The sequence below is a fragment of the Zalophus californianus genome, chromosome 8, assembly GCF_009762305.2.
Source record: "Zalophus californianus isolate mZalCal1 chromosome 8, mZalCal1.pri.v2, whole genome shotgun sequence".
Taxonomy (NCBI): Eukaryota; Metazoa; Chordata; class Mammalia; order Carnivora; family Otariidae; genus Zalophus; species Zalophus californianus.
In genome coordinates, this window is record NC_045602.1 from 78,792,621 (window position 1) to 78,812,522 (window position 19,902).

At 36.4% G+C, this 19,902-nt stretch overlaps 1 protein-coding gene across 11 annotated transcripts in view; it reads right to left on the bottom strand.

The window, feature by feature from the left end:
* Positions 1 to 19,902, bottom strand: part of TSGA10 (testis specific 10) — a 143,812-nt gene that overhangs the window by 93,710 nt on the left and 30,200 nt on the right. For 10 of the 11 annotated variants that reach the window (XM_027620846.1, XM_027620845.1, XM_027620850.1 and 7 more), the window contains 6 exons: positions 16,521 to 16,586; positions 15,360 to 15,527; positions 14,808 to 14,963; positions 11,213 to 11,383; positions 11,046 to 11,123; positions 9,926 to 10,077 (listed from right to left, as the gene is read on the bottom strand). In XM_027620846.1, the coding sequence (XP_027476647.1) occupies positions 9,926 to 10,077; positions 11,046 to 11,123; positions 11,213 to 11,383; positions 14,808 to 14,963; positions 15,360 to 15,410 (608 nt within the window). In that variant the 5' untranslated portion in view covers positions 15,411 to 15,527; positions 16,521 to 16,586. The remainder of the gene's footprint in view (positions 1 to 9,925; positions 10,078 to 11,045; positions 11,124 to 11,212; positions 11,384 to 14,807; positions 14,964 to 15,359; positions 15,528 to 16,520; positions 16,587 to 19,902) is intronic. The other variant, XM_027620851.1, reaches the window with a different exon arrangement.

Below are 19,902 nucleotides of genomic sequence, written 5' to 3' on the forward strand. Positions count from 1 at the left end.
AGGCGGGTTATACTGGGATTGAAATATATAAATAGATCCATCAAATAAAATAGATAATCAAGAAAAGACCTATACATATAAGGACAAATGATCTTCTACAAAGCACAAAAACAAGAAAGCATAGTTTTTCAACAAATACTGGAACAACTGGATATCCTTATGCAAAAAAAGGTGAACTTTGATCTATACCTTGACCATATACAAAAACTTTGACATGAATAGCAGATTTAAATATTAAGAGCTATAAAATTGCTAGAAGAAAACACAAAACAAAAACCTCAGTGACTTTACAACACTTGACAATGATTTCTTTAAAAGAATACAAAAGGTTGGCTATAATTTTTTAAAAATCAATAAATTTCACTTAATCAAAATGAAAAAAAATCTGCTCTTAAAAAGATAGTTAGGAAGGGCGCCTGGGTGGCTCAGTCATCAAGCATTTGCCTTCGGCTCAGGTCATGATCCCAGAGTCCTGGGATCGAGCCCTGCATCGGGCTCCCTGCTCAGCGAGAAGCCTGCTTCTCCCTCTGCCACTCCCCCTGCTTGTGTTCCCTCTCTCACTGTGTCTCTCTCTGTCAAATAAATAAATAAAATATTTAAGAAAAATAAATGAAAGATAGTTAATATAAAGGTAAGCCACAGAGTGGGAGAAAATATTTGCAAAATATACCTGAAGTAGGACTTAGAATTTAGAAAGGACTTTTACAACTTGATAATAATATAAACAATTCAATAAAAGTGTGCAAAAGATTTGAACAGATACTAAAGAGGATAAATGTATGGTACATAAGCACATGCTCAGATACTCAAAACCATTAGTCATTAGGGAGGGCAAATTAAAACCATAATACAGGAGATACAGCAAGATGGCGGAGGAGTAGGAGACCTAGATTTTGTCTGGTCTCAGGAATTCAGCTGAATAGGGAGCAAACCATTCTGAACACCTACGAACTCAACAGGAGATCGAACAGGAGAGTAGCAACAACTCTCTGAACAGAGAAGCGACCACTTACTGGAAGGTAGGACGTCCGGAGAAGTGAATCCGAGGCGATATTCGGGAGGATAGACGGCGGGGGAGGGGCCTCCGCCGGCCGCTTCTGGCAAGTGCTAGAGCCGCGGAGCACAAAATCGGACCTTTTAAAAGTTGGCTCGGCAGAGGGACGCCGCTGCAGTGGCTAAGCGGGGGGTGGAATCCTCCCGGGACAGTGTGGTCTCAGGACCCTTGGGGTCACAGAGAGACCGGGGTGCCTGAGTGCGCCAGAGCTCCCAGGTGTCGGGGCGGGGAAGCCGGCTGCAGATACGGAGCAGAGTCGCGGGCTCTCAGCTCGGGGTTCCCATAAACTGTGATCTGCGGCCCAGTCGGGGCACGGCTCCCCCAGCAAGGACCCAACAAGCAGCAGATCCGGGGAGACTCCCCTTCCTTCCCGGGGAGGAGCGGTGCGGGAACGCACTGCAGGGATCTGCTCGGTTTGGAGACTCCGAGCGGGGTCGGGTGCCAGAGATAGCAACGCTCGATCACAGGCCGGGTGAGCACGGAGTGCGGCCGGAGACCGGGGACACGGGAGTGACTGCTTTTCTCTGGGGGCGCACTGAGGAGTGGGGCCCCGAGTTCTCGGCTCCTCCGGGCGGAGACTGGGAGGCCGCCATTTTCGCCCTGGTCCTCCAAAGCTGTACCGAGAGCTTGCAGGGAACAAAAGCTCCTGAGAGCAAACTGGAGCAGCTTCCTTAGCCCGGACCAACAAGGGCGGGGCAATTCCGCCTCCGGCAAAGACATTTGGAAACCACAGCAACAGGCCCCTCCCCCAGAAGATCAACACAAACAGCCAGCAAGCCAAGACCAAGTTGATCGATCAAGGAGAATAGGAGAACTCCAGCGCTAGGGGAATACTGCACATAGATTCATGGCTTCTTTTTTTTTTTTTTTTTTTTTTTTACCATGATTCATTATTTCATCAAAGTTAATTTTTGTTGACTTTTTTTTATTTTTCTTTTTCCCTTTTTCAACCAACATCTTATAAATCCCTTTTAAAAAAAAAAAAAACAAAAAACATTTATTTTTTTTTCATTTTTAGAGTCATATTTTATCCCTTCATAGTAGTTATCCTTGTTTTTGGCATATATATATAAGTTGTTCTCTCTTTAAAATTTTGAGGTACAGTTTCTTCTAACAGATCAAAATATACCCTAAACCACTAGTGTATGGCTTTGTTCTAGTCTCCTGCCTGATCACATTCTCTCCCTTTTTCCTTTTTTTTTTTCCTTAAATCTTCTTTCTTTTTTCAAACAACTTATCTTACCAAGTCCTGTTATAAAATCTTTTATAATTTTCATCTTTACAGTCATCTTCCATCCCTTCATTGTATCAACCCTTATTTTGTACATATATGTCTTTCTTCCTTTAAAATTTTAGGAGGCACTTTTTTCTAACAGACCAAAATACGCCCAAAATCTAGTGTGTGGCACTGATCTATGCACTAGCCTGATCATATTTGATCATATTCTGCCTTTTTTGAATTGTTTTGTTTTTGTTTTTATCTTTTTTTTCTTTTTTTTTTTTTCTTTTTCTCTTTCTTTTTTCTTTCTTTCCCTTTCTTTTCCCCTGGTTTCAGGTCTTTTCTGATTTGTATACAGTATATTTGCTGGGGACGTTGTAAACCTGTTAGCCTTTTGTTCTCTCATTCATCTATTCTCCTCTGGACAAAATGACAAGACGAAAGAAATCACCTCAGCAAAAAGAACAAGAGGTAGTACCGTCAGCCAGGGACCTACTCAATACGGACATTAGTACGATGTCGGACCTAGAGTTCAGAATCATGACTTTAAAGATACTAGCTGGGCTTGAAAAAAGCGTGGAAGTTATTAGAGAAACCCTTTTTGGAGAAATAAAAGAACTAAAATCTAACCAAATCGAAATCAAAAAGGCTATTGATGAGGTGCAATCAAACATGGGGGCACTAAATGCTAGGATAAATGAGGCAGAAGAGAGAATCAGCGATATAGAAGACCAAATGATGGAAAATAAAGAGGCTGAGAAAAAGAGAGAGAAACAACTACAGGATCACGAGGGCAGAATTCGAGAGATAAGTGATACGATAAGACGAAACAACATTAGAATAATTGGGATCCCAGAAGAAGAAGAGAGAGAGAGAGGGGCAGAAGGTATATTGGAGCAAATTATAGCAGAGAACTTCCCTAATGTGAGGAAGGAAACAGGCATTAAAATCCAGGAGGCACAGAGAACCCCTCTCAAAATCAATAAAAATAGGTCAACACCCCGACATCTAATAGTAAAACTTACGAGTCTCAGAGACAAAGAGAAAATCCTGAAAGCAGCTCGGGAGAAGAGATATGTAACCTACAATGGTAGAAACATTAGATTGGCAACAGACCTATCCACAGAGACCTGGCAGGCCAGAAAGGACTGGCAAGATATCTTCAGAGCACTAAACGAGAAAAATATGCAGCCAAGAATACTATATCCAGCTAGGCTATCATTGAAAATAGAAGGAGAGATAAAAAGCTTCCAGAACAAACAAAAACTAAAGGAATTTGCAAACACGAAACCAGCCCTCCAAGAAATATTGAGAGGGGTCCTCTAAGCAAAGAGAGAACCTAAAAACAGCAAAGAGCAGAAACGAACACAGAAAACAGACAGTTAACAGTCACCTTACAGGTAATACAATGGCACTAAATTCATACCTTTCAATAGTTACCCTGAATGTAAATGGGCTAAATGCCCCAATCAAAAGACACAGGCTATCAGATTGGATTAAAAAACAAGACCCATCAATATGCTGTCTGCAAGAGACTCATTTTACACCCAAAGACACCCCCAGATTGAAAGTGAGGGGGTGGAAAACCATTTACCATGCTAATGGACACCAAAAGAAAGCTGGGGTGGCAATCCTTATATCAGACAAACTAGATTTTAAAACAAAGACTGTAATAAGAGATGAGGAAGGACACTATATCCTACTTAAAGGGTCTATCCAACAAGAAGATCTAACAATTGTAAATATCTATGCCCCGAACATGGGAGCAGCCAATTATATAAGGCAATTAATAACAAAAGCAAAGAAACACATTGACAACAATACAATAATAGTGGGGGACTTTAACACCCCCCTGACTGAAATGGACAGATCATCTAAGCAAAAGATCAACAAGGAAATAAAGACTTTAAATGACACACTGGACCAAATGGACTTCACAGACATATTCAGAACATTCCATCCCAAAGCAACGGAATACACATTCTTCTCTAGTGCCCATGGAACATTCTCCAGAATTGATCACATCCTAGGTCACAAATCAGGTCTCAATCGGTACCAAAAGATTGGGATCATTCCCTGCATATTTTCAGACCACAATGCTTTGAAACTAGAACTCAACCACAAGAGGAAAGTCGGAAAGAACTCAAATACATGGAGGCTAAAGAGCATCCTACTAAAGAATGAATGGGTCAACCAGGAAATTAAAGAAGAATTAAAAAAATTCATGGAAACCAATGAAAATGAAAACACAACTGTTCAAAATCTTTGGGATACAGCAAAGGCAGTCCTAAGAGGAAAGTATATAGCAATACAAGCCTTTCTCAAGAAACAAGAAAGGTCTCAAATACACAACCTAACCCTACACCTAAAGGAGCTGGAGAAAGAACAGCAAAGAAAGCCTAAACCCAGCAGGAGAAGAGAAATCATAAAGATCAGAGCAGAAATCAATGAACTAGAAACCAAAAGAACAGTAGAACAGATCAACGAAACTAGGAGCTGGTTCTTTGAAAGAATTAACAAGATTGATAAACCCCTGGCCAGACTGATCAAAAAGAAAAGAGAAATGACCCAAATCAACAAAATCATGAATGAAAGAGGAGAGATCACAACCAACACCAAAGAAATACAAACAATTATAAGAACATATTATGAGCAACTCTATGCCAGCAAATTAGATAACCTGGAAGAAATGGGTGCATTCCTAGAGATGTATCAACTACCAAAATTGAACCAGGAAGAAATAGAAAACCTGAACAGACCTATAACCACTATGGAAATTGAAACAGTCATCAAAAATCTCCCAAGAAACAAAAGCCCAGGGCCAGATGGCTTCCCAGGGGAATTCTATCAGACCTTTCAAGAAGAATTAATACCTATTCTCCTGAAACTGTTCCAAAAAATAGAAATGGAAGGGAAACTTCCAAACTCATTTTATGAGGCCAGCATTACCTTGATCCCAAAACCAGACAAAGACCCCATCAAAAAAGAGAATTACAGACCAATATCCTTGATGAACATGGATGCAAAAATTCTCACCAAAATACTAGCCAATAGGATCCAACAGTACATTAAAAGGATTATTCACCACGACCAAGTGGGATTTATTCCTGGGCTGCAAGGCTGGTTCAACATACGCAAATCAATCAACGTGATACAATACATTAACAAAAGAAAGAACAAGAATCATATGATCCTCTCAATAGATGCAGAAAAAGCATTTGACAAAGTACAACATCCTTTCTTGATCAAAACTCTTCAGAGTATAGGGATAGAGGGTACATACCTCAATATCATAAAAGCCATCTATGAAAAACCTACAGCGAATATCATTCTCAATGGGGAAAGGCTGAGAGCTTTTCCCCTAAGGTCAGGAACGCGGCAGGGATGTCCACTCTCACCACTGCTATTCAACATAGTATTAGAAGTCCTAGCCACAGCAATCAGACAACAAAAAGAAATCAAAGGCATCCAAATCGGCAAAGAGGAAGTCAAACTCTCACTCTTTGCAGATGATATGATACTGTATGTGGAAAACCCAAAAGACTCCACCCCAAAACTGCTAGAACTCATACAGGAATTCAGTAAAGTAGCAGGATATAAAATCAATGCACAGAAATCAGTGGCATTCCTATACATCAACAACAAGACAGAAGAGAGACAAATCAAGGAGTCGATCCCATTTACAATTGCACCCAAAACGATTAAATACCTAGGAATAAATCTAACCAAAGAGGCAAAGGATCTGTACTCAGAAAACTATAAAATACTCCTGAAAGAAATTGAAGAAGACACAAAGAAATGGAAAAACGTTCCATGCTCATGGATTGGGAGAATCAACATTGTGAAGATGTCAATGCTACCTAGAGCAATCTACACATTCAATGCAATCCCCATCAAAATACCATCCACTTTTTTCAAAGAAATGGAACAAATAATCCTAAAATTTGTATGGAACCAGAAGAGACCCAGAATAGCCAGAGGAATACTGAAAAAGAAAAGCAAAGCTGGCAGCATCACAATTCCGGACTTCCAGCTCTATTACAAAGCTGTCATCATCAAGACAGTATGGTACTGGCACAAAAACAGACACATAGATCAATGGAACAGAATTGAGAGCCCAGAAATGGACCCTCAACTCTATGGTCAACTTATTTTTGACAAAGCAGGAAAGAATGTCCAATGGCAAAAAGACAGTCTCTTCAACAAATGGTGTTGGGAAAATTGGACAGCCACATGCAGAAGAATGAAACTGGACCATTTCCTTACACCACACACAAAAATAGACTCCAAATGGTTGAAAGACCTAAACGTGAGACAGGAGTCCATCCAAATCCTAAAGGAGAACACAGGTAGCAACCTTTTCGACCTTAGCCGCAGCAACTTCTTCCTAGAAACATCGCCAAAGGCACGGGAAGCCAGGGCAAAAATGAACTATTGGGATTTCATCAAGATAAAAAGCTTCTGCACAGCAAAAGAAACAGTCCACAAAACCAAAAGACAACCGACAGAATGGGAGAAAATATTTGCAAATGACATATCAGATAAAGGGCTAGTATCCAAAATCTATAAAGAACTTATCAAACTCAACACCCAAAGAACAAATAATCCAATCAAGAAATGGGCAGAAGACATGAACAGACATTTCTCCAAAGAAGACATCCAAATGGCCAACAGGCACATGAAAAAGTGCTCAACATCGCTTGGCATCAGGGAAATCCAAATCAAAACCTCAATGAGATACCACCTCACACCCATCAGAATGGCTAAAATTAACAAGTCAGGGAACGACAGATGTTGGCGGGGATGTGGAGAAAGGGGAACCCTCCTACACTGTTGGTGGGAATGCAAGCTGGTGCAACCCCTCTGGAAAACAGTATGGAGGTTCCTCAAACAGTTGAAATTAGAGCTACCGTTCGATCCAGCAATTGCACTACTGGGTATTTACCACAAAGATACAAATGTAGGGACCCGAAGGGGTACGTGTACCCCAATGTTTATAGCAGCAATGTCTACCATAGCCAAACTGTGGAAAGAGCCAAGATGCCCATCGACAGATGAATGGATAAAGAAGATGTGGTATATATACACAATGGAATATTATGCAGCCATCAAAAGGAATGAGATCTTGCCATTTGCAACGACGTGGATGGAACTGGAGGGTGTTATGCTGAGTGAAATAAGTCAATCAGAGAAAGACATGTATCACATGACCTCACTGATATGAGGAATTCTTAATCTCAGGAAACAAACTGAGTGTTACTGGAGTGGTTGGGGGTGGGAGGGATGGGGTGGCTGGGTGATAGATATTGGGGAGGGTATGTGCTACGGTGAGCGCTGTGAATTGTGCAAAACTGTTGAATCACAGATCTGTACTTCTGAAACAAATAATGCAACATATTTTAAGAAAAAAGAAAAAGAAGAAGATAACAGGAGAGGAAGAAAAGGGGAGTATGTCAGAGGGGGAGACGAACCATGAGAGATGATGGACTCTGAAAAACAAACTGAGGGTTCTAGAGGGGAGGGGGGTAGGGGAAAAAAAAGAAAAAAAAAAAAAAAAAAAAAAAAAGAAATTCACAGATGGAAGGGAAAACCAGTACAAAGGCCCTGTGATGGGAACAAACATGGAGACTTTAAAGGACAAACAGATCCCCATGGGGCTGGAGCACAGTAGGTCTGGGGGAGGAGTTGGAGATGTGATCAGGTGGGTAGGAGGGTCTGGATGGTGTTGGGGCTTTCGGAGTTTGCCATTGGTTAAACCCCCGTGCATGAAGGACTCCAGTCTCAGATCAAGAAATTGTTCTCCAATGAAATAAATTGATTCATTTAAAAGTCAAAAAAAAAAAAAAAAAAAAACCATAATACATACCTATTAGAATGGTTAAGATTAAAAAGATAATGCATACCAAGTGTTGATGAGGCTACATAACACCTGGAACACTCATACACTACTGGTGTAAATGTAAAATAAAATAGTACAACCACTTTGGAAAACAGTTTAATAGTTTCTTCAAAATTAAACATATATCCATCACATGACTCAGTCACTCTACTCTTAGGTATTCATCCAAGAAAAATAAAAGCTTATGTCCATACAAAGACTCATATAAGAATGTACATGAATGTTTTATTTGTTATAGGCCCAAACTGGAAACAACCAAAATGTCCATATGTTCACACAATGGAATACTACTCAGGAACAGAAAGGAATAAACTACTAATTATACAACAAGGATAAATTTCAAAATAATTATGCTGAGGGAAAGCATCCCACTAAAAGAATATATACTATATGATTTCATTTATATAACATTTTAGAAAACCAAAACAAATCTCTAGGACAGAAAGCAAATCAGTGGTTGTCTAGGGATTGGCAGGGTAGGTGAGAAGTTACAGAGGGGCATGAGGAAATTTTTGGGAGTGATGGGTAAGGCCACTATCTTGATTGTGCTGATGGTTTAGATATATAAATATAGATATAGATATAGATATAGATACTTACCAAACTGAACACTTTAAATATGTGCAGTTTACTGTATGTATGCCAACTAGGTTCTACTGATACTATTAAGAGAAAACAAATGTATGCAAAAATTCTCCTCCAAATATACATCTATCTGATAGAATATTTTAGTAAGCTACTAAAATGCTTTCCAGGAACTTCTAATGACACAGGCAATGCTTATGATTTACAATTAAGTGAAACTGGCCAAATATATAACCTAATATAGAATGACATCAATTACACAGAAAGCTTACATAACATGGATGGAAATATTCCTGGTTAGAAAGAGATCTATATTAATAATAGTTTTCACTGAGTTATGGAATCATGGATGATTTAAATTTTCTTTTAAATTTAAAAGAAATTTCTTTTAATTTCTTTTCTTTTCTCTCTTCTCCAAGATTTCTTTGTCTGTACTATCCTTTTAAAGAGGAAATTTAGAAATAAATGAAGGAAAAATTTGAGTCATTATCTGTCCTGACAAGTGATTTCAATATATGTACCACAGACCCTTGAAAGATCGGAGAGGGAAATCTGGGAACTCTTATGTGAACCAAGTATTATCTGTAGACTTAATATTTCACACTCATATGAAATACTATTTTTCAAATGTTCACAGATGCACAGCAATTCAACATTACTGAATCTGTAGAATTCTCTCATATCAACAGACACTAAAAGTAAAATTGCTAACATGGAGGTCTTTAAGAACTTATTCCCTTACATTTATTGCCTGTAGGTTGCTTTAATTGGAATTTCTTCTGCTACCATACCACTATGTAGGAAGAGCTAAGAACCTACTTGGTATTCAATTAACACAAGTTCCCTTACATTTTCCTACATGTTCAAACACCAAAGTCAAATATCCTCTGTGCCCAGAAGGACTTTGTAAAAGCTATTTGAGTTAAACATTAGGCTTTCTGCAAATGTAAGATGACGATTACTAGAAGTCTGACTCCTAGTTAAGTATGGCATTACTAGTCTATAAGTGATCTTTGGGAAATCATTTAATGTGTGCTGAGGTTTCTACAACTGCTTCATAATAATCCTCTCAGAAATTAAAGTCAACAACTTAATTATCATTATAAAATACTCTACAAAAAGTAGAATCTAGTAGTTATAGTAAACTAGTTGTTTAAAGGTAATTTACCTCAAAGAATTATTCTCTGCCTTTTGTCTGCCAAGTTCACTTTCAGTATCCATTGCCTTTCTTGCTAGTGATTTCATTTCTTTTTCCACAGTGGTTATGGTTTCCTTCATCAAAGTCATATTTGACATTTGCTCCATCCGTTCATCATCAAGCTATACAAGTAGAATGATAAGGTTACTGCCACCACTAACAAAATCTTCTTAAAGAGACATCCTCTCTTTGTGCAAACTGTGGCATATGACAAGATTTATACCAGGAGATGATCATATTAGACTTGAATGTTGTGGGAGGCCGTATGGACAAGGTATTGTGGAGTAGGAACAAGAACAAGCCACTGCACAGCCTGGGCATAAAGCCTATCAGAGTACATGCATCTACATTTTCAATCTGGTTCATTTTGACTGCAGCATATATATCTTATTTGCAAAAGGACGTATTTGTTGTTCAACATTAATAAGTTATACATATAAAGTGGAATTATGAAAAAAAATGTTTTTTCTCTCCTGAGTAATGCTTTTTTTCCCCTCATTACAACACAGATGAATGTATAAATATATTCAATTAAATTTGGTTAACAGAAGTCAAATTCCCCTAATTTTGTTTATATAGTCGTAACATCTCAAATATATATTCATAGCATCTAAAATTCTTGATTAGCAAAAAGGTGATGCTTCACATTTAAATTCAGTTTAAATATATTCTTCTCATAATTTTCATTTCATAATAATTTCTTCTACCTTAGCTACTCTTTCGGTAGAATAAGCCAGTTTCTCTGTATCTGGAAACATTATCTTTAATGAAACAGGGAGATAAGAAAGTTGCTAAAATCCCCCACAGATGAGAAAGTTGCTAAAACCCCACAGATGTATCCCTAATGGGTTTTTTAAAAAAAGAACACACTTTGCAACCTAAAAGAAAAAATACTTCACTTACATTTTTTGTGGAAGGAAATAAACAATGAAAAAGTGATAATTTATACCATACATACCACCTAAAATGTTTTAGGATTACTAACACTATCTTAGAAAAATAAAAGAACTTCTCTGAATATAGTAAAAAAGGGAAAGGGGGAAGCTATTGACAGTTTATGGCTGAAAACACAAAAATGATTTTTCTTTACATTATGAACAGTACACTCCAGCTCTTCTATCCTTTGTTCCAAGTGAGCCTTCTCATTAAATGCTGTCTCTTGGGCAATCTGTTTAAAAAACAAAAACAAAACAAAATGTTTTCAATGTCACTACATTGTGTTTCACAAATGGTCATACAGATAAAATTCATCCAAACCTTTAGCCTTTCCCTCAGGCTGTCTCGTTCTGTGGTCATTCTTCGTAAATCAGTGAAGGCCACATCTCTTTCAGTCTCCACCCGCCGGAGGATGGCATGTGCTGTTGTTGATTTAGGAGACTTACAGTTTTTCATCATTTCTCGTCGAAGTCGGGCAATTTCTTCCTGTGCCTATTATTTAAATACATAGACTTCTATTTAACAAGCTTTAGAAAAGACATAAATATAGCTACCTTATATCCAGCCAGTTAAAATACAAACCATTTATAAAAATGGATGCAACAGGATAATGTTTTTTAATGAGTTTATATAAATAATGCAAATGATGTCGAAAAATGCAAGTGAATACATAAAAATAGAAGTCTGGTTTATAATATCTTTGCCAAAAATTTTTTAAAATTAATTTGGAAGCAGTCAATATAAGAGAGAATATTTTACTAATTTTTGTGATATAAATTTGAATTCAGCAAAATTCAGGTAAATAAATTAATTACAGTGTTCCCATCTTTCTCTAATAAATGTATATGCCACTTCCATGTCCTGGCTACTTTTACCCTAACAGAAGGCTCATCAATCCTTACTGATAGCCCAGTATACTCTCTCACACTTGTTCAACCATCCTCAGGTCGCAAACCTATTCCACACCTACAGATAATTTCTTATCCTACTGTGCTACTTAAAAGTTCCTAATCTTTCTTGATTTTGATCACTACCTATTGAGCTGGTCTCCAAGACTCAGAGGAAGATATATTACTTCCCAATCTCCATAGCAAAGCTTTTACCAGAATCCTGGACTTCATCTCCTGAAATGCCTTCTAAGATACTCCTGACTCGATTACAGATGACCCTTGAACAACATGGGTTTGAACTTATACACAGGTCCACTCATATACAGATTTTTTCAACAAATACAGTATAGTATTATAAATGTATTTTCTCCTCCTCATGATTTTCTTACTAACATTTTCTCTTCCCTAACTTATTTTATTGGAAGAATAAGTATATAATACATATATAAGAAATGTGTTAATTGACTATGTTATCAGAAAGCTTCTGGTCAACAGTAGGCTAGTTGCAATTAAATTTTTGGGAGTCAAAAGTTATACAAAGATTTTCAACTGTGCAGGAGGGTTGGCACCCCTAGTCCCACCTTGTTTAAGACTCAGCTGTATAATTATTTCCTCTCGCTTTGAATAGCACCCTCTCCACTGGCTCTTTGTCCCCTGCCTTCTGCCATAACACATGGCTCCCATATCTTGAAAAACTGTCATTTAACCTTGCTGCCCAATTTACCATCCCATATCTCTTTTGCATTTGACATATTTTTTTTTAAGCACAATGCTTTGTAACCCATTTGCCTGTTCCTCAGCACCTACTCTCCCACCCCAGTGTAAACTACCTGGCTCCTATACCCACCATTTGGCAGAATTTCAAATAATCACCTCCCCAAATGGTCTTTTCTCAGTTCCCATTTTTGATATTTGGCAACATTTGACATTGTCTTCAACACCCTGTTTTAGACTCTTTCCTTCCTTGGGCTTAATACTGTTTTACCTTAGTTTCCTATCTTCTTTATCTCTTTTAAACGTTCCCATACTAATTGGAAAAAACATCCAACATTACATCTGTTCCTCTATAGCTTTCTCATTGAGACACCTCATCTACTCTGAAGGCCACAAACTCATCTCTAAGAAGATGAATTCTCCACCTACATATTCAGCTCTTACCTCTCTCCCCACTCCAGTCTCACATTTTCTGCCTGAATGCAATTACCACCTGATTGTATGACCATCATCTTACTCTATCTGAAAACAATACATCTTTTCCCTCAAATCACCAATGGTTTTGCTATTTCTTTTTCTACCAAAATTCTTCAGTCATTCAAAAAAGAACTTGTCAGGTCCATTCATCCCTCCTTTTTGCTAAAACCAGATCTTGTTAAGGCTTCTGTTACAGTGTCTATTGCATCTCTCCCTATCCTTATTTCCACTGATAGCACACTAGCCTCATGCATGGATTGCTCTCACAGCCTTCCAAAAAGTCCACAGTTTCTCCATCCCCCAATTCTCTTGAAAAAGAAATTGTTATATAAAAAAATAGAAAGATTATGAAAGAGATAATATAAAATTGTTAACAGGTTAAAATTATAAAAATGTGGCTTTGGTTATTTCTTCTGCCCTAAAACAAAACAAAACAAAACAAAAACAGATTGCCCATTGCTTATAAAGCAAAGTATAAACCCCTTATATGGCCCATTAAACAGCCTCTACATGTACTTCAGAAGTTGGCAAACTACATGTAGCTCACAGACCAAATCGAGCCTGCCTCCTGTTTTTGTAGGTCTTAAAGCTGAGAATGTTTTTTACATTTTTTAAATGATCAAAAAAACAAAAAAAAATTTCATAATATGTATCATAGGTAAAAATAATATGAAATTCAAATTTCCGTGTCCAAAAGTAAAGTTATATTGTAACACAACCAAACTCATTCATTTGTAAATTGTCTATAGCTACTTCCTCACTATGACAGAGTTGAATAGCTATGAGATTGCGTGGCCTGTAGAGCCCAAGATTTTCTGGACATTTACAGAAGAGGTTTGCAGACCCCTGCTCTAGTCCAGTTTACCTCTCAAGCCTTAGCTCCCCCTTACTCCAATGGCATATAGCTTTTAGTCTAGTCTTAATTTGATCCATTTATCTACTGATTTTCCTGCCTTTATCCTTTGCCTCACACCATTCCTTTGGTCTGGAATGTTCCTTCTTACCCCTTTCAAGATAATAGGAACTCCATTCTTCCTTCAGGACTCAAATTCCATATCATCTAGCAAAGATTTCCTTGATCACAACAACTAAAAATACCCACTTCTTTTATTTCTTACAACAGCTTCTGGAACACTTATACTTAAGTAACAAAAAATACGTACAAGACAATATACTTTATCTCCCCAAGTAGACTGTGAACATAGAAAACAGTGTTGGTATTTTATCATTTTTTTCTCTCTTAGAGTGTCAAGCTCAGAACTCTGCATATAGTAGCTATAATTCTTAATAAAATTTGGTATTTTTAAAATAAATTATGTTGGTGATTTATGGGGTTTAATATTTGTTGAGTAAATAAGCTATATGATTAATAAGAGATATATATATAACTTTAAGCTAAAAATGGATATAAACTACAAACTCATTTTACTCTCCTAAATTAAGCAAATTATAAGCAGTTCCTAAAGTGACTGACAGTATATCAGAGTGATATTAGCCTTTTGTAACCCCCAAATCCCAATCTGTTTACCTTGAACTCACTATTTCCTATCATTTAACACTTTCCTCATTTCTCATGCCAAAAATCAGACTATTTCTATACATGTACATGATCTTTTTGGATATGAGGATAAACGTGTGTATGTGTGTGTATGTGTACACATACACTTATTGTGTTGGAAACACATTACATTTCATTAAGAATACCTTAAGCACAAAGTAATTCCCAAATGTTAGGTTAATTTGATTGGCAGATTTAAGCATTCTTATAGAACTTAAAAAATTACATATCTTGAAAATTGCGCATTGTTACTTAGATATGTTATTTATAAATTTACCTGTTCATAAAGAAGAAAGGTCTTGTCTCTCTCAGATGTAAGAACCTTGACATTACCCTGAATTTCTGCCAAATGACGCTCATATTTTTCCAGCATGCATTTAAGTTCTTCACGGTCTCTTGTTGTCTTCAAAAGCTCTACATCACAGTTTGTACCCTACAATTATTATATAAGAAATCTGAAATTCTTCTTTGACATGTGGTTCTAAGAAAACAGTGCTACTAATAGCAGTACACAATCTCTACTCAAGCAAACATGACTATACAATGAAAGGAAATGATGTAAAAAGTTTTAAAAATCACTTCTCTTTTAAACAGGTTCATCCCAAAGTGGTCCACATTTATCTGATTACCTCCCAACTACTACCAATACCAGAGATAAAGAACTAAATTCAACGGTCCACTGTGCCATCAAAGAGACCTCTGTCTCCCCAGTTCTTGGATATACCAATTCATGCCAAATCAAAATGAATTAGTTGCATATTAGGTAAATCAAAGAATAAAAGTGTTTGAGCAACAAACTCCAAAATATTTGTAAGTTTCCAAAACATACCCGGGAAGATGGAGATGGGCGTCTTGGACTTTTAGATCTATTTCTGATCATCTTTCTCAAATTTTGAGCTTCACTCTTGTAGTAATCTCTGTCTGCTTCTAAAGTCTTGACAAAGGAATCAAGTCTGGAAGGAGATTTATTTTGTGCTTTTTCAGTCTCTAAAATTATCTTGCCAAGGAGGAAAAAATTAGGTCATTATTTCAAGCTACACTATAGCATCATTTTCTATATGAAAACTGAATAAACAGGATCCTTAAAAATAAATTTGGTATTTTAAAAATAATTCATCAATCTCTTTAAAAAGCAGTTAGATGCTTTCTTTTTCTAGCATTTCTAAATGTACTATATTTTTATTTAACTAAAAGGACCCCCAAATTTACTCAATAATTTTAAGAAAAAATGGTAAAGAAATTTCAGAAAGGCCAGAAATGTCCACATATCTAGTTATAAGTCCTAGAAATTGAATTAATTTGCTTAGGAAACTTGTATGCTATTAAAACTTCTGTTTGTGGCATCTAAGTTTTGTTCAATAATTGTTCAATAAATGAATAAATTAAATGAACGCTGGATATTTTATACTTGTATACACTTTCAAGTACATTCCCAATCACCTTAGTGTATTTAGAAGCATTTTTTCTTTTACAATCTTTATTTTACCAATACTTTATTGGGAGAAAATTATAGATATGCTTTCAGAGAGGGTGTTCCAAATATTTTAAATGATAACATTAAACAGTCTAAAAGGAGTTTTCATTTCACATTGTTAGAAAAAGAAAACTCATTACTCAGAATTAACTTACAACATTTAATATTTATTACTAAGAGGGATAAAAGTTAATGTGTAAACAAATGCATCTTATGTTTTGAGAATTAAATTACTCACAGTCATCATTTTAAATCAAGTAACACTAAGAGCACTAATAAAACCAACCAAAGTTCTCTCCACCTCTAGGAAAGAAAGGCGTAATGATGAAATGCAGTGAGAACAACAATGCTCTTACAGATGGGAAGTGCCCCTGTGCACCAAAGCAGAGTGCTGACTTTAGAAAACAGACATATTTTATTGTTCACAAATGCATGACAGCTAAAACACATATACCATTTTTTTGTAGTCTAAGAGAATAAAAATGATTCCTCTACATTTATAAAAAATGTACTTACAGATCTAAGCCTTTTTATTGTATCTTCCAATACTATTATATTATTTTGCTGGCAAATGAGTTCAATCTGAAAAATAAGCCAGAAAAACTGTTATTTAGATTAAAAATATTTAAACAGATTTAACTAAAAAGAGAACATCAAAAAAGGAAGCCACTTGAAACAACATGTGTTGGCGAGAATGTGGAGCAAAAGGAACCTTTATGCACTGTTGGTGGGAATGCAAACTGATGGAGACACTGTGGAAAACAGTACGGAGGTTCCCAAAAAATTAGAATTACCTTACGATCCAATAATCGCACTACTGGGTATTTACCCCAAAAATACAAAAACACTAATTCAAAGGGATACATGCACCCCTATGTTTATTGCAGCATTATTTACAACAGCCAAATTATGGAAACAGCCCAAGTGTCCATCGATAAATGAATGGATAAAGATGTGGTTATATATACATACACACACACACACACACACACACACACACACACACACACACACGCAATGGAATATTATTCAGCCATAAAAAGAATGAAGTTTTGCCATTTGCAACAACATGGATAGAACTAGAAAGTATGATGCTAAGTGAAAAATTCAGAGAAAGACAAATACCATATGATCTCACTCATATGTGGAATTTAAGAAACAAAACAAATGATCAAAGGGGAAAAAAAAAAAAAGAGAGACAAACCAAGAAACAGACTCTTAACCATAGAGAACAAATTGATAGCTACCAGAATGGGGGGTGGGTGAAATGGATTAAAGAGTACACTTACCATGATGAAAAAAAATTATATTAAAAATTTAAAAAGGGAAGCCACTTAAAAATAAAACCATGCAGTGAATAATTTACAAAAGAAAAGATAATCTACCCTTTCTGTTCACCTACCTGTGGATGGTAAAAGAACATAGGATGAAATATAGCAGTTCCCTTTCCATTAACCCAAGTTTGTTATTAAATAGTAATTGGTTATATTTTACCAAATGACTGCCTACAAATTGCAACAAAATGTTAATACCAATTATAATTCTGAAGATGGTAATAGGGAAGAGATAAAAGAATGAGTAAAAGTCTTCCCAAATCACCAAAGTCAGAGTGATTGCTTTCTTCTCTGAACTCTTTTAATAGTTTAGTTCAATCAAACCCATAAAATACTTTTTGTATCAGTTTTAGGATGTTGAACATACCCAGTCTTATAGTATAACTACCTGTAGTCATATAGTTAGTATATGACTAGACTGATGTTTCTAGAGGACAGTGACTATGTTTTCATGCAAAGATCTATTTGATATAATCCATGCTATAAATTGGCATATTAGTTTAATAAATTTATTTCTCAATTCATAAACCTTCCCCTCATTATTCTAAACTGTTTCTTGCTATATTTTAAATTTGACTTTTCTGGAATTATTGCTCCTCATTTGTTCTTTAGACCCAAATTCTTTCTAAGATTTCTCTGTCAGTCATATTTTTTTGTAGTCTACGAAATATTAAGGAGCAATGGTATGAAACAAAACTTACATATAGTTTGGATAAGCTTATACAGTTTTGGACAATTTCCAATGCTTTAATTTATACTATTATGTAGACACCAAGAAGAAATGGATCTGTATTAAATTATGTATAAAGGTGCCCACATTAAATTAGGTATAAAAACACACTGCCAAAAATTTTGTCTGACGCGTTGTTGTAAAAAGGAAATTTATACACACATATCCTAGATACAGATGGAACCTAACCAGTAATATGTAAAGTGAGGAAATAAGACTATGTCTAATTACAGCAAGGTGTGATTTTCTTCATTATACTCTTATATAAGAACTGAAATTTTTATGATAAACATGTATTACTTTTACAGACATAAAAAACATAATGCTGATTCCACTCTGAAGAACAAAATTATAACTAGCCCAAATGAAAAGATGCTAACCCAGTGTTTTCATTCATCTGACAAACAATTAATGAGGACCTACTATGGACTTGACATTGTGCTATATGCTGGGGATAGCAGGGAATAAAATAGACAAAAATCTCTGCTTTCCACATGCACCCCAATGTTTATAGCAGCAATGTCCACAATAGCCAAATTATGGAAAGAGCCCAGATGTCCAACAACAGATGAATGGAGTGGTATATATACACAATGGAATATTACTCAGCCATCAAAAAATTGAAATCTTAACCATTTGCAACTACATGGATGGAACTAGAGAGTATTATGCTAAGTCAAATAAGTCAATCAGAGAAAGACAACTGTCTTTTGATTTCACTCATGTGTAGAATTTAAGAAACAAAACAGAGGAACATAGAGGAAGGGAGGGAAAAATAAAACAAGATGTGATCAGAGAGGGAGAAAAACCATAAGAGACTCTTAACCATAGGAAACAAACTGAGGGTTGCTGGAGGGGAGGGGGGGTAGGGGGGATGGGGTAACAGGATGATGGGCATTAAGGAGGGCACATGATGTAATGAGCACTGGGTGTTATATAAAACTGATGAATCACTGAACTCTACCTCTGAAACTAATACACTATATGTTAATTAATTAAATTTAAATTAAAAAAAAGAAAACCTCTGCCCTCATGGAACTTATATTCTAGTAGAAAAGAGAAAAACAAAAGAGGTAAAATATATATCAGAGAGTCAGTCTTATTCAAAAAATACATAATGAGCATTCATTCACATCTGTTCTAGGCAATTGAGATAAAAAAGTGAAAAAATAAACAAAGATCCCTGCCTCTGGAGACCTTACATTCCAGCTGGGCAGACAATAAAAAAAATAAACCTAATAAATAAATTATATAGTCAGGGGAAAAAAAGAGCAGAGTTAAGGGAGTGTTTATGAAGGAATAGGTTGGAATTTAAATAGGGTTATCAAATAAGTCCTCATTGAAAGGAGACCTGGAGGGGTGCCTGGGTGGCTCAGTTGGTTGAGCGACTGCCTTCAGCTCAGGTCATGATCCTGGAGTCCCAGGATCGAGTCCCACATAGGGCTCCCCGCTCAGTGGGGAGTCTGCTTCTCCCCCTGAACCTCTCCCCTCTCATGCTCTATCTCATTCTCTCTCTCAAATAAATAAAATCTTTAAAAAAAAAAAAAAGAAAGAAAGGAGACCTGGAGCAAAGAGAAAGGGGTGGGTCAACATATAAAAATCTGGAAGAACATTCCAGGCAGAAGATACAGCAAAAGCAAATAAATGCCCTAAGGCAAAAGAAGGTCAGCTAAATTCCGAGGAATAGTAAGGAGTTAGTGTGGCTGGAATAGAGTGTGCGTAGGGAAAAGTAGTTGGAAAGTACTACAGAAAAAAAGCAGGGGAGCAAGCGGGGGAATAAGCATGGGCGGGGAGGAAGAACTTAAAATAGCCTTTACACTTTATCTTTCACATG